The 16,317-nt window shown below is 42.3% G+C and overlaps 1 protein-coding gene across 2 annotated transcripts in view; it reads left to right on the top strand.

The window, feature by feature from the left end:
* unc5db (unc-5 netrin receptor Db) overlaps positions 1 to 13,163 on the top strand; it is a 121,681-nt gene extending 108,518 nt beyond the window's left edge. For both annotated transcript variants that reach the window (XM_036144667.1, XM_036144666.1), the window contains 3 exons: positions 1,048 to 1,212; positions 5,209 to 5,387; positions 11,974 to 13,163. In XM_036144667.1, the coding sequence (XP_036000560.1) occupies positions 1,048 to 1,212; positions 5,209 to 5,387; positions 11,974 to 12,235 (606 nt within the window). In that variant the 3' untranslated portion in view covers positions 12,236 to 13,163. The remainder of the gene's footprint in view (positions 1 to 1,047; positions 1,213 to 5,208; positions 5,388 to 11,973) is intronic.
* Positions 13,164 to 16,317: the final 3,154 nt, after the last annotated feature.

The raw sequence follows: 16,317 nt of genomic DNA, 5'->3' as shown, positions 1-16,317 counted from the left end.
CAGATTGGTCAAAAATGTCCTATATAAGGAAACCAGTTGATTGCATCAAAGTCCCGACAAGCAGCATTCACTCCTGGGGAACCGTAGAGCCACAGGGAGAGTCGTCTGCATTGTACATGGCTTTGCTGCAATCCCTCATACTGAGCAAGCATGAAGCGACAGTGGGAAGAAAAACTCCCCATTAACGGGAAGGAAAAACCTCCAGCAGAACCAGGCTCAGTATGAACGGTCATCTGCCTCGACAGACTGGGGTTACAGAAGACAGAGCAGAGACACAACAAGAGAGACAAAAAAGCACAGAAGCACACATTGATCCAGGAATCTGTTCTACATTAGATTAGATTAGACACCAAAGCTGTATTAATAGCTCACACCATGGAGGTACTGGTTTATCTACACAACATCCTTGTCGTTTAAAGGATTTGGTTTTCCGGTGCAGCATGGCCTTACGATTCGTTGGCTGACTGAAGTGGCAGGAGTTGGTTGATACTCTATTTGAAAACACGATCAGTGCCCCACGGTGGAGGGCTGGACTAATACCTGCCCTGTTGACAGGTTCTCCCACCTGAGCTATAGATATCAGCAGCTCCTCCAGAGTTAGCATGGTCCTCTTTGCTGCTTCTTTGGTAAATGCTCTCCTTATCCAGGCTATCAGAGCAGGTCAGTTATTTTCAAAGTGGGTCGTAGAGGGCTGTTGTCCTGCATGTTGTGGATCTTTCTCCTGGTTTAACCAAACCAAATGGTACCAGGTCTCAACAGTACAGGGAGACATATCCGTTTCATCAGGGACACACCCAAAGCTTCCACACAACAGCTGGTTTAACACCTGGAAATTCAGGTGGACATTATTTACTAATATGGTAACTTCTCTAGACAATTAATTGAATTGAACTGACTTTTCTTTAGAGGTATCACAGTATTATGGTTCAATAAATAAAAAAACTACTTTGAATGTGACAGACAGCGTGGCCATTTTTATTTCGCCCTAACGCCGCCGAGCGCTGCTTCTGATGCCCCTTCGCTTTGTCTCTCGCTCTGCCTCCTCAGGAATTCTCCTTCCCTCAAGTGTGGTGCAGCAACCAGCAGCCCCTGCACTGTGCCTTCTCGCTGGAGAGATACAGCCCTGCCGCCGCCCAGCTCTCCTGCAAAATCAGCGTGCGACAGGTCAAAGGCCACGAGCAGATTCTGCAGGTCTACACGCCCGTGGCCGAGGTGAAGTAGCACAGCTGCGAGACTCGCGGAGGGGGGCGGGGGGGGGGGGGGGGGGGGGTGTTGTTTCGCTTTCTTGTTCAACCTTTGTGTAACCTTCCAGGAGAGAGTCCAGCGGCAGCGGGGGCCCGCTCTCCTGAGCCTGCACTGTGTATTAATAGAGCGACCAGGACGCTCCTGTCTTTCTCTCTCTGCAGATTTATGTTGAACGCGACTGCAGAGCCTCAGCTGTTTCCCCCCCCCGCTCCGTACACACGGGGTAACTGTGTGTTTTGTAACCTTTATTTGCCCAGGGAGACATGTGTTACTGCAAATAGCCTTCTGTACGTTCACACACACACAAACACGCACACACACACACACACAGCGACGCCTGGCTGCAGCCCACCTTCACAGCCTTCCGTCGGCAGCTGAGCAGCTCCAGTGGAGCGGTGAGGAGTTCCTCGCTCAAGAGCACCTTGACAGCGGTTGTCGAGGCGGTCGCAAACAAGCTCGTCCTCCCTCAAGGCCGCCAGCAATAATAAAACTCCAGCCCGTGCACAGGAGAAATGTTATTTACAGTTACTTAATTCCTCCCTGATGAGTCGCCGGGCTTCGTAAAAGAAGGGTTTGCCGGCGCTCCGGGGGGGATTCTGATCGGCGGCGGCATCCAGAGGAGGCTCACCACGTCTGATCAGCCCTGTCCTGATTTGCCTCCGCCTGCCTCCAAACCGTCCCCCAGCCCATGTCAGAAAAACACAACAAGTTAATGTGTGTTTTTGTCCACCACCCTTATGCAAATATTAGGAGTTGGGTGCATGGAGATCAACAGCTGGCGGCGCTAATTATCCAGTCAGGTTCAATTAAACCCAACTAGAAGCAGAGGACACAATGAGTTTGCATGATTAATAGAACGCCAGTCAAACGGGAGAGTGAGGAAAACCTCGTGGAAAATGGCTTTTAGTCCCCCTGATGTCGCATTAATGACTTGAAGACCTGCAACATACTCAACTTAAGAGTTGGTAAGATTTCAATACCTCCCAGAACCACCAGAGGGGGTCCGTTTGACAAGCAGTTGGAGAAGCTTTAAATGTAACAAAAAGAAGTCAGCGTTTTCTTTTCAAATGTTTTATTATGAATGGATAGAACACTAGCATGACTTGAGCACTCAGAAAAATGTTTTTGTTTCACAATAAGACAGTAAAATCAGCTCAGTCTGGGTTGTTTTGCTAACCCAGAGCTAGACTGATTTAACACTCAGGGTTGGATTTTAGGCTTGACCCAGCTTATTAGGGTAAGGTTTTAAATGACTTTTATTGACACATGACTGGTAAAAGATAAGGTTCCAAAATTATTTTTAATAAAATTTCTTAAAAAAACAGCAATAAGCTAAAATGATGAGTAGATGTGTTTCAGGAAAAGCTTAACGGGCCCGTCAGAAAGACAGAATCTTTCCTGGGCTTGGGATGGAAACTGTTGGTTTGGTCATTCACTGAACTTCCAGCTGAGTGACGTTTTAATGGTAGCAGGAAGGCAGGGGTGTCTTTCACAGCGTCAGCAAACAGGCAGCAGTCCCTTTGGACCTCCATTTGAAGCGGTTCATTCAGCTGATGATCGGCGTCCTGCAGCACCTCCAGTGGCTGCTGCTGTGTGTGCCACCATGAACCGAGTTCAACGGTTCCTCAGCTTGTCACTGTCTCCAGCAGTACACATCAGCATGGTCCAAATTCATTGCAGCTATATGCACATTAAGACCACCACAAGTATCTCTGCTGCCGCGGGCCGTATGGGGAGAACGTTCCACCAAAGCAACGACGACAGAAACAACAGCACACAGTGTCTGCTTGGTTTCCAGCCAGTAGTAGCTCATGGTATATATATATATATATATATATATATATATATATATATATGTGTGTATATATATATATATATATATATATATATATACACATACAACAACAAGAGAAAGTTGTCTGACTGCTTTTAAGAGTTGCTGGCAAGTCGGTAGAGCAGTTTTGTTTTTCTAGTCAGATCATTCTTTCTTCTTTTCCCCCCTCGAGGTTAAGTTTAAGAAGAAAACAAAATGGCACCATCTGTTTGTCGCATATGACCGCATTTCTGCAAAGTAGAAGTACCTGCTAAATGTTTAACTGCGATGAAATTGTGTTTTCATTTTAACCAGCGGCTTACATGGAGAGGAAACTGTTCCTCCGGGAGTTCAGCTGACTTTCCGGTTCCTTTACAGAGGTGTATAGCCTCCCTATTCATTTGAGGCTTTTAACGATTTATTTGAACTGGTGTGTGTGTGTCTATATATATATATATATATATATATATATATATATATATATATATATATATATATATATATATATATATATATATATATATATATATATATAATCTTTTTTTGCAGTTAAACATCATCCAGCTGCCATTAATTTAGACATAGGAATGCAACTACAGTAAATATTCTATAGTCCTCTCAATATCAGAATTATACATACAGCTTGAGCTGCAATAGGAAAATATGTAATTTCAGTGAAATTCCTCAAAACTGCAAGGCCCATTTTAAATGTCATTTATCCCATTTGTTCTGAGTCTTTTCATCTCAAAATGTCTCACTAGCGCTCCGCGTCTCAGCCACTGCAAATATACCTCAGTTATTGGCATCAACAACAGTTAGTCCACCCAACTGGCCAAATGCATGATCAATATGTGAGTATGAAGGCATGACCTTCCAAATATAATATCTATTGCTATTATTATGAATGGGTCATTACACATGCTGATATTGGGAGGATGATTGTGATTCACTATGATGTGCAGTTCTACATACACAATAAACCCCTTCTGACATCCAGATGTCTCCTGTCAAGTTCCACCTTGACCACAAGGTTTTTGTCTAGCCATCAGAAGGCTTCCTGAATAATCCAGGCTGGATGTTTGACTGCTCTTCTTATCAGAAATGGTAGAGTTCATTTAAAGTGGTTGGTTTCCTCCCACAGATCTGGTTTTAAACCAAAGTGAGTTTGCTTGCTTGGGATCACCATCCTTTTGGAACAGTCAACTGTTTCCAAATTGTAGTTTAACATGAACTAACGAGGCGACACCAGGAAACAAATGCCTGCTCTAAAATTCAACACCCTTAAACTTTCCTGAAAACCACCCATAAAAACAGGCAACACCTGAAGAAACACTCCCTTCATCCTAGTGGGGACAAACAGCATTTCAGCTGTGGCTCAGGTGGAAACAATACCATGGAGGAGTTCAGAACCCGAGCATGAGAGATGTTTTAGACACAGCAAGCGTCTTATGAAAGGAGATCTCTAACAGTAAAACGAATATTTCAGTCAAGTAATATGACAATCAGTTATACTCATCAGTATAATTGCTGCTCAAACTGATGGTGCTAAAAGGGGCAAACAGGTGGCCAGATTGTATGTCCACATATGTCATTGTTGTGTTGGGAAGATTACTTTGTTCACGAAGATAACTGTTTTATCCATTTTAAGACAGAAATAAAATAAAATGTAATCTTCTTTGATAATTTGATAACAATGAAAACTTTCCCTATTAATATTTCTGGGATTATTTGCAGTTTTCTGGTAATGTGTTGTGTTGGTTTTACATTTCATTCATAATAGTCTTAAAAAAGTCTTTAAAATGTCTTAAATTTAATTGATGGCAAAATGAATGCTTCTGAAATGGGATTCATGGCAAATGTAATCTTACACTGCTTCTGGTCCTTTGACCTCCTGTCTACAAGTTAGAAGACTGTTAAGGTCCTACGTGGTGATATAGTAAAATATTTGATCTATACCAGTTCCAGGCATCACAGTAAAGGGTACTTGATCTCTTCCTCTTTGCTTCATTGGTTTAGAGGTGCTTTAAAACCTTAAACATGCTGCCTGAATGCTCTTGACCCTCTTGTTCCACCCTGAAACGCTTACAAAAAGCTTGACGCCACTGCTGCGCTTTATATCTGATAGCTGTCTTTGTTTCCTGTGCTGCCAGGGTGGAAAGGAGCCGGTTCCGTTTTTTATGCAGACAGACTGCACGGTCACGTCCCAAACGGGGCCCAAGGCCTTCAAAATCCCGCTGTCCATCCGCCAGAGGATCTGCGCCACCTTTGACACTGCCAACGCCAAGGGCAAGGACTGGCAACTCTTAGCCCAGAAACTCCACTTAGACCGGTGAGTTAATGAGTTCACCTCACATGGGGGAGGGGGCGCTCACCGAGGCTGTCACTTAAACCTTTTCACACTACTTGATGCTACTGCCACTAACCTTTTATTTTACTGAGATTTTATGTGATAGACCGACAGAAAGAAGGTGCATCATTAAGGAGCAGAAGGAAAACGATACTCCTCAAAATGTGGTACAGATTAAAACCTCACTGGCGTGTTTAAGAACCTGACCGTGCCTTCAATGTCTTAAACACTTCCTCCCTGAACTGTGTGCTGTGTTCTTTGGTCTTCAGGATGCTGTCTGTTCACTAATATCCTCTAAATGGTGTTGTCTAGGGATCTGTACTGAGATTACATTACATAGAGGTAGACTCCGGTTTTTATTTAGGGGTATCGAATTAAAGGAGGGCATTTTTCCACATTTTATTTGCCAAGTTTTTGTTTTTACCTTTTGTGCTACTTTATCTTGGTTTGGTGTAAAATCCCAGTGAATTATACTGGATTATGTTGGTAAAATCACAAAATGTGAAAAAAGGTCATGGGGGAATGAATACTTCTGGAAAGCAGGTATAACACGCACCCCTCTGTTCCTTTGTATTTTATTTTTCTCTCATGTTTAATGAAGACGTGGCGAGAGGATAAAGTACTTAACTGCACAATCAATTGCCACGCAATGGATTTGTTTGCTTGTTTGCTGATCTTGATGGTGACATTTACCGAGAACATAATTAAATATTAATACAGAATGCTATATCAGAGGCATCACATTTGTGTTTTTCATATATTTGCATCAGTATGATAATTAGCACGTTTCCTGACCACCTCTATCAGGATGCTTATTTATGATAAGGAACAATTGAGGTAACCACCTGTCTCTTCTTGTTCCTGACTTGAGGCACCTTTGAAGTAGCCACTGGTATCCAAGAGTACTTCAGGATATCAGATCATCCACAGAAGCTCTCCTCTGCAACTTTAGCAGCTTTCAATTGAGCTCACAGTGACCCAGCAATCTCTCATGTCATTTGGCTCTTGACATGGGTCTGGGTCTGGGACAGGCCCAGGCAGCTGCAGTGTTCCACTGCCCCCTGCTGGACACATGCAAAAATCATACAAAGAGGCATTGCACAGCATTGGCATGACAACGGTCTGGGTTCTTTCTATGCAAGTCAAGCGTTTGTTGCTCTTAAATACTCGTGACTTGGGTTGTTAATTTATTCCTAATTATGAAGGTATTGTCTTATAAGGTCAGGCACTTTGGTTATAGATCGCAGCGAAAGCAGATGGTTGTGTTTGCAGCTTAAAGACAGAAGTAAACTAGATTTAAAAGTCAGGAAAGGCCAGTGCTTAAGGTTTCATACGGTTTTATTTCTGGTTTTCAATTTATACTTAATGTTATCTGGAAGAGCATCTTTTCACATTTCATTGTTTTTAAAAATTCTCCCTTTCACATACAGTGCATTTCTGTATCAGGCTCTGCCACCTAAATACAGTCGGACACGACTACTTTTGGGTTTAGCTCAAATCTGGGATTAGAAGAATTATAGGATCATTACAGGGATTTTTCCCCTCTTTTTTTGGCCTTTCATATTCTCTCAAACCTTTTTTTGCACTATTGGTTACTGATTGGGTGATGCCAATTGTAAAACAAGTCAAAATTGTGTTTTCTCTTTGAAACCATAATGGCCAACAGAAACTATCCAGATGACCCCGATGAACAGTTTCTATATCCATATATCAGTGTTTGGTGGTAGCTGCTGACGAAGAACCTTGTTTTCTCTGATTTTAAAGATGCCGATTGTTCCTGTCAAGAAACAAAAGACGGCCATTCCTGTAAATTCTTTGGCTGTCCTGAATAAGCTGCATCTTTGAGATATCCCAAAGTGACTCAATGGCACCAGCTTCAGGAGACATAGATGGCCACTCCCTTCCCTTTGTCCTGCTGTAGCCAATCATAGGTAGACCTGACCTTGTATTCTGGATCATTGTCATGTTGGGATGTCCCAAATGCAGCATCTGGGTGGACATGGTCAAATCTTCCTCCAGTAGTTCCTGATTGGAGGCCGCATTCATCAGTTTTCACCAACTTCTGTTTGTCTTTGTAGCAATCAAGCACATAACACCAGCGATCCGACCTTTGTGTTGCTCACTTGGAATGTTGCATTGTTTCATTTTGAGGCTTTTTGAGTCCCTCTTTAAATGTAGCAATGCTGCTTGTAGCCGTAAAGCTCAGTTTTGGTCTCACCCTTCCCAAGTAACTTTGTGGCAGAGGTTGGGAGGCTTATCGCTGTGCTGTTTGACATTTTGTAAGTGGCCGTTTTTGTGGCATGGGAACAGGGATGGCTTTCCCTGGTGACTCAACCATGACTCAACATTTACAGATTGATTTCAATAGAATTCCCCTTTTTTTCCACCTTTTAGTTAAAGTCCAAACTCTACTGGGTGGAAATCATAGTTGCTTTTTCCCATTTTTCAGAAAGTGTACCTACCTTCTCCTCCAGATCCCTTGATTATTCTGTTGCTTTCCTCATGTCTCTGAAGCATGGGATCAATATATTATTTTAGATAAAAATCATGACAGGCATGTCTAACTGGGTCAATATGTGCTGCCCTTTACTAACTGGATGCACAGTTGAACATGTAGATTTCAGCGTAAATTAACAACCTCCCGAGGAATATTCATACTGCAGGCTGTAACATTTTGCTGAAATCAGGTTCTTAAAATGTGTTTTTACTTTAGTTTTATGTTCGGGAGACTCACAAATCACAAGAAATCTCAGATCACAAGAGTTAGAGTAGCTCTCCTAGTTTTAGGGAGTATGTTGCTGACATATTGTGCAGGGATATAATTTCCAACAGTCGATGATAAAGCCCAGGGTGGCCTGTACCAGTGCAGAGTCCAATCCGTTTCCAGACTGAACAATGACTCAATCTGGACCTTGTCTGCAGAGCAGTAGATACAGACAGAATCAGTGAATTATGCTGATAAAAACATGGAATATACAAATCAAGTATTTTCATGTGCCAGAGTACCCTTAGCACTGATATTCACCATGATTGTGAAGCAGAGCTCAGCAGAACACTCAGAGGGAAACACAAAATGTATGAATTAGAACCAGAATAAGAACACACAGTGGGCCAAAATACCAACAAGGCATAGGAAAACCAAAAGGATAAGACGTAACCTTCACAAAGACCCTCATTAGAACAAGACGTTTGTTTACTAAAGACGTTTGTTGGCAGTGTTGTCAGAACCTTATAGGAGCGTTGCAAAACCTAGTTTGCTCCACGTTTTTCAAATGAAAGTTAGAGACCCAATGTGTCACATGATTTACTGGTGAAATGCAGCGTCAATTTTAAGTTTATCTTTGATGAGTTTAATTGTACAGAAAGGACCGTTTATTTCCTTTAGAAAATATTTGTGCTTTTATAATGTTACAAAAACGATTCTTGATAACTTTTAAAAGTTTTGCAAAAAAAAAATGAACCCCATTTAAGTTAAAACAAAGTAACCACATGTCATGTGGATCCGTGACAGGAAACTGTTCTGCTGCTGCGGCCTGCTTCGTCTTCCTTTCAGACACATATCTGAGATTTTATTCATGAAATATCTGTGAATGTTGCCAACTTTCTCTCATTTTAAATAGCTTATAATGCAGTTTCCAAGCATAAACAGTGACAGTTGTGATTAGAACGATGGCTTTTGATCCCTACCATAGCTGTAATAACTCGCCTCAGAACCGACACAACCCAAAATACTGAGTTCTTTGAAATGTTAAACTGTTAGTCCTGCCTTTGGACCTTGTAGTTACTCTATATATGTTCTAAAGTGCAGTTGTTTTAATGCTGAAAAGCATTGCTTTTAATGGCACGATGGGAGCTTCTCTCCCACTCTCAGCTCTTGAATGAGACCTAAGCTGACATAGCTGCAGTTGGAGGAGTTTGCACTTGATCTCTCTGTTAAGGACTCCATAGTGGGGGGAAAAAAAACCTGCCAGGGTGAATGATGTTTGCAGGAAAATATGTTCTGCCACTCTGTGCAGCACTTTACGAGCATAACCCAATTCTGACTCAAAGAATGTGATGTCCTGTGATTGACCTTCAACACAATTTGGTGACTTTAAAGGAGCAATACGTAATCATGACACCTAGTGTCTCAAATTGGTACAACACCCTGCCAGTGACAAAAATCTAATATGGAGTTTCTAAATGGCCTGTTGCTGTTGTGAAACTCCACTGAATTTTTACTAATACAGGATAGGTATATGATGTTGTATTCTGTTCTATTTCTGGTCCACTTCTCTTACTAGGTTCCATGTTAGCAGGCTGCTGCTCTTTTGCCAAGATAAAACACCAAATGCTGCACTCTGTTTTGGGAAACCTGGGAACTGAGAGGGTGATTCGCCTCTCACGACCACCTCCTGATCAGGAATTGGACATGTTTGAAATTCAGTCGGCCCTCGTGAGTTATCGTGAGCGTGTCCTGCTGTTGAAGCAGAGCTACGAGCCAACCTTGCGCACTGCGCACCCGCAAACAAGGATTTTCTTCTTCATCTTTTCAAATGAAAACATAGGAGCGGAGAGAAGCATGACGGCGGTACGTGTGACATGGAGTCAAACCACAGAGGAGCAAGTCATAGAATTGCCAAGGCAGCGCGTTTCGTTCTGGTGAATCTCATATTTAGCAGTGAGCATCGACACGGCTTTAGACATTGTTGATAGAGCAGTCTAGCTGTTCATAGCTAATGTTGCTTCTATCCCGGGTGACAAATAAAAATTATTTAGGTTGATTTTGCAGTAAATATCTTACTTATTGCTGCTTTAGGTTCAAGCTGCCCTGAATGGTTCATGACTAGGGTTAGGAATGCTCTCTGTAAGCCGGGCATACACTGTACGATATTTTCAATCGTGGTACTCAGATACAGCTCAAACTAAACGATGAAACTGCAGGGTTTAAAAGTTCACACCTCACCATATCTGTTTTTACACTGTGGGGCCCGACGCTCTGATGTGACCTGACTGCTCACACTGTACGTTCAGAAATCACACGTTAGACTCAGTCCCATAGAGAGATGGCGCTACTCGGACTCCTCTACCTGGAAGCCAAATGTCAACAGTAGAAGAAGAAAAAGGCGGAAGTGTCGATGATCACTGTTAAATATGAGGCTCACTAGAACAAAACACGCTGCCTTGGCTATTCTATGAGTTGCTCCTCTGTAGTTTGACTCCATGTCACACGTACCGCCGTCATGCTTCTCTCCGCTTCTATGTTTTCGTTTGAGAAGATGAAGAAGAAATTCCTTATTTGCGCATGCGCAGTGCGCGAGGTTGGGGGGAAAGCGGCTCGTAGACGTTCGTAACTCCGCTTCAACAGGAGGACGCGCTCACGATCGCTCAGGATCACTCACAAGGGCCGACTGAATTTCAGACATCCTTGATTTTCATCCGACCGGCTGATTCCTGATAAGGTGGTAGTCGTGAGAGGCTAATCGCCCCTCGTTACCCCCTGTATACTACACGACGCAGGACGCACAAGCTGAAACTTGGCCCGATCCAAAAAATTCTTGCACGGCTGAAGAATCGGCCCGAAAAGGGCAAAGACTCGTACAGTGTACGCTCGGCTTACGTTACACCCCACAGGAGGCAGGCAGGGACTAAAATTAAAATTAAAATTCCTCTCTTGCAAAATGTTTTTTATATTCCTCTCCAACAAGCCATGTTTTCTGTGCTCTTTCTAATGTCTAAGAACCCTGGCCTGTGCAGTCAAAGACATATAGAAAAAACAATGACATGCACCCAGCCTCCTTTAATTAACAAATACAGTACACCCGTCATTGTATCCCCCAGTCTTCCCTGGTTGTAAACTAATTCTATTAAAAAACAAGAGCCAACTCTGAGCTGAGCTTGCCGCTGAGCATTGTGTTGGTATCAAAGTGTTATATAGTGTCCTTCTCTGCGCTGTGGAACAGCATTGTTCTCTGAAAACTCTTTAAAACAGGGGTGTCAAACATACGGTCCGCGGGCCGGATCCGGCCCGCCGAACAATTTTGTCCGGCCCTGTGACCAAATGCATTATCATTATAAAAAAAAAAAAAAAAAAAAAAAAAAAAAACAATTTTTTTTTTTTTTTTTTTTTTTTTTCCCTCCAGTGTCCTGTCTGGAAAAAAATTAATGTGACAATAAGAATTGTTGTCTTAATGGCAAAAAGAGCTCATCAGATTTGACTTTCACAAGTGGAGCAGTACTGCTTTTGCCATAGTGTGCTGCTTGAATTATGAATGTGAATAGTTTTGTTGTGATTCATGCTGGGAATATCTCAAATGATATGGACACAAATCTTCAGCTGGAAGAAATGCCTTTTAGAGCACACTGAGCATATGAAACCACAGCAGAAACACGGATGTTAGGCCTGAGAGAAATGAAAACTTTGAACATTTACTACGACTGTGAAGAAAATACTAGTTTGATAAAACGGGGCTTAAAATGTCTGGGCCTCATAGCATGAAGGGAGGAAATGATTCAAGCAGTTTTTATGTCATATTTGAGGTAATAAAAATAAAATTCTCTTCCCTCCCCATGCTGTGCTCCTTTACAGAAACCTGGGCTATTTTGCCAAGCAGAGGAGTCCGTCTGCTGTCATTCTGAGCCTGTGGGAGGCTCGCCACCAGGACACTGCTGACCTTGACTCTTTGGCCAGCGCCTTGGAGGAGATTGGCAAGATCCACTCCAAAAGCTCCCCAAAGGACCCAGATGAAGCGGAGCCTGACCTCAATCACATACAAGCGGGCGGTCTTTACGGAGCGGGCGAACTAGCAGCTCCGGACGGCGAGGACCGTGCTCCTGACCACACGGGCTGAGACAAAAGGTTGGCCGGTTCTAACTGGCGGACTGATGCAGGTGTGCGTGCACGCGCACGGCCGCTGGTGGACATCACGCTGCTGCTGCTGCGGCGCTGCGACGTCAGGAGGTTGTCTGTGAGCGGACAGCGGCAGCGGTCAACACGGCGGGCGATCGCGGGGGGCCGAGGTGAACCAGCTCCTGCTGTGGATCTGCCCTTCTGTTTTAACGGATCCGTGGACAGAACGTCAATCTCTGTCTGCCTTTTCTTATTTACTTTCTGCTCTTTGCTTTAAGTTCATGTCTTTTGATAGATTTTAATTTAGAAATGTGCTTAAAACGAAGGGATTCTGTTTTTCTTTAGTTCTTATATGCAAAGGGTAGAGGTTCCCAACTGGTCCCCAATGTTAACGTCAAATTCTTAGTCTCAACAACAAGGTCTGAAATGGTCCTTTTTTCTTGTATTTAGTTTAATTTAAAACAGCATAATGCTAACATAGTTGTTAAAGTGAACTTTAAATGGCAGATATTCAAAAGACATGCATTTTCATATCCTTAAAAAAGTCTAGAATATCTGGAAAACACGTACGTTCAGCATTTCTAATGCTTTTAATCGAATACACACAAACAACATTATCCCCAGTTTGTGTGAGCAACATCGGGATTAAACTGGGGACATGGAACTCCACAATAATAATACAAAAAAAAGCTGTGGTATAATGTGGATGAAGAGGATTTCTGACTGTGGTGTTACAGTTTGTTACAGTTTCCTGCTTGGACTGATAGGGAGGAAGCTGTAAAACATCATTTCCTGGCGTGGCGGGGAGCACGTCACCGCATCTTATCGCCTAATTCCCTCCATTAACACCCACCAGTAGACCTCATATCAGGCGCTGACACACTTCGGCTAGGCCGACGAGCGCACACACACACACACACACACACACACACACACACACACACACACACACACACACACACACACTCACACACACACCAAAATATGCAGACTTGTGCACTGGCATGTTGTGACTTGGGAGGTCATGTGTACATATCTTTGACGACAACAACAAGAGGACTTCTGTCAGTGTCACAAATGCATTGAAGTCACACCAGTTTGAATGTTGAAAACGATAGATTTAATGCAGAAAAATGCAAAGTCCAATGACAGAGAGATGGATGTAGTTCACTGAGGACCGGTGTAATAGGGATAACACAAACCTTTTCTACTTTTGGAACTTTTTGTTCCAAAATGATTGTTTTTCATTTAGATAATTACTGCATCCATTTGAATATTTCAAACAGAAGATAAAAAGCATTGTGCCACAAAACATTTAAATGAAAGTCAAAGTATCTTTATCAGTCTCTCTTGGGAGAAATTTACCTTGGATACAAGGATCAGCTGCATCATACCACATCTCAGTCGCTAATCAAATAAGTATCAGTGAAATAATAAATATTCAACAGCAACATCAGTCCATAAATCTCAGTTTAACAGAAAGGTCTCATTAAAACAGTGCAAATCAACATATGACAATAAAATAACTCTGTGTATCACAGTCCTCCCAAGTTACTGCTGTGGATCATGAGAGACCTTGGATGAAGCTACCTACATGTTCCTGCCTTTCCCCCGTTAATCTTCCCATCCCTAACCATGCACTCCTTAACAAGTTTTAATAACAGTTGGATGAATGAATGTTTGATAAATGGTAAAGGCCTGTACTTGTATAGCGCTTTATCAAGTCCTGAGGACCCCAAAGCGCTTTACTCTACATTCAGTCCTTCACACATTCACACCCTGATGGTGGTGAGCTACACTTGTAGCCACAGCTGCCCTTGGGCAGACTGACAGGAGCAGGCCTGCCATACATCGGCGCCACGGGGCCCTCTCACCACCGCCAGTAGGCAAAGTGGATGAAGTCTCTTGCCCAAAGAGACAATAACTGATACGGTCAGAACTGGGTTTGAACTGTTACAGGACGGACTGCTAGCTCCTGCTCCACTATTGCTGGAAAGATTTTTTTGGTCTATCATAGTTTTTCACATACCCACTACAAATTGGACATTTGAGCTTTTGCTGAAAAGAAAAGCAACAGCAGGGAATAGCTTTCTCACTGTTCCCTGCCTCTCCTGCTATTACAGCTTGGTGATGTACAAGAAATATCTGGGATAAAGACCCAGTTATAACAGTTTTAGTCAAATGCCATAACCTGGTACGAGTATGAGAGGAGGAACACATCAAACAGAGGTGATCTCCATTCTCATCCAGAACAGGAAACCCACATGCACTGTTGTTGTATTTGGTCAAGGGCCAAAACAGAAAATGAGTAGATCAAGATCAATAGCAATCCACGCCAAAGTAGTGCAAGAATGTCCGGTAAATGTGGCATGCAAGAGTGTAAGGACCCACCATCATGTTTTTCTAAAACAATCAAGAAAGGTGGACGAGTTCCTGTGGCTTACGTTACCAGTTGAAAGTTACTGATGAACATATTGAAAGAGAAAAGGGTAACACTTGGTGGTGTCTGATGATCATCAGGTGATCTTAAAGATCAACCTGGGTGAACCTAAACACAACCAGTCCTTCCACCTACACACATTCCAACAAGGTCGACCCATGGGATTTATTTTGTCTCATCGCACTGGTAAAGGTCTTTAGTTCTGCACATCCAAATAGTTTAAAAACAACCCTTTATCCTGTTTGCATAAAAATAGATGTCTTAAAATTTTGAAAATGAGTCTTTTTTTATTGGTATTGTGAAATTTAGCCTGCATACGTCTGTTTGGTTTAAAGTGGATGAACATTTTAAAATAATCCAAATTTATTGTGGATCTAGGAGGAGACAAATCCTATCTTGTTCTACACAGACCCACGGCCTCCTGGCTTCCTTTTTTGTATATGTAGTTATGTTAAAAATAAACCTAACATTTTAAATATGTTTCTTTATTTTGTTGTACCAAACCCACATTAAATGGCTAAAACCGAACAGTTTCCCTACCGTGATTAATGTGTCAAGTTACAGCCCTACAAGTTAGCCATACTCACAGAGTTCTTCTCTTGTTTTGACATGTTCTTAATGCTAACATTGCATAATCCTACTGATTATTTAACTACTTAGTGGCATTCCTAGCTTCTCATTGAGACATTCTTTTGAATTAAAGGTTAATAATTTGTTCAAACATTAAGAGATTTTTTTTTTATTCAATCCTCGAGTCCAAGTAGGAATGTACACAAGTATTTTTGCATCTAGGGGTTTTTCCTTCATGCTCCTATGAAACACTTTACAAAAGAAGTTGTCTCTATAGAAACTAACAGATTGTGACTGAACTTCAGTCAGGAGAAGGCTGGACCGCCTACACTGGGGCATCCTACCACGATTATGTTGTGAAGCTGCTACACAAAACTAGTTTTCCTACGGATCAACTAGTTGTGCAACCAAATTCCATTCTGAGATTTAAAATGCGGTTTTTCATGGGCCAAAAGCCATGTTTAGACATTGAAGGATAGTTTCATGCACAGAGAAATATTTGGCATTGCCAAACTTCCTGTGTCTGACAATCCACAGCTAGGTTAAATGGGACCAAGCAGCTTTACCAGAAACATTATGGCGGCTTGTACCCAGAACGTGACAGTCTACTGAGTGACGTCACATGCCGCTCTTTTACCAAATATGCTACAGTTTAGTGTAAAAAAGACAGAGGTTCTGTGAAGTTATTGTCTGTAATAATTCCTGTACCTCTACTAGTAGATGTCACATATAGAGGAGAGTTTGTAGAAAAGGGACAATAGCAGTTGAAAGCTAACAGTTGGTCAGATGAATCCTCCCATTTTGTCTGTAAAACAACTGCAAATGTTCTTACTGACTTTATATCAGCAGATGTTACCCTTTCACAACAAACCTGTGTTAGGTGCAGAGTGTCCTCTCAGCCAAACAATGTCCATGTTGCTACGCTAAAATTAAGCTAGTGAGGGATGATAAGCTTATGAGTCCACCAGGAAAACTGCTAAAATAACTACAAGATCTGGAAAAGCACAACAACATAATATCCTGAAGGGATTCTGCTATCAGCAACCTGCTGCAAAATCCTACTGTTTCAAACA

The sequence above is a fragment of the Fundulus heteroclitus genome, chromosome 12, assembly GCF_011125445.2.
Source record: "Fundulus heteroclitus isolate FHET01 chromosome 12, MU-UCD_Fhet_4.1, whole genome shotgun sequence".
NCBI lineage: Eukaryota > Metazoa > Chordata > Actinopteri > Cyprinodontiformes > Fundulidae > Fundulus > Fundulus heteroclitus.
This window is presented reverse-complemented; position numbering and strand designations above follow the sequence as displayed.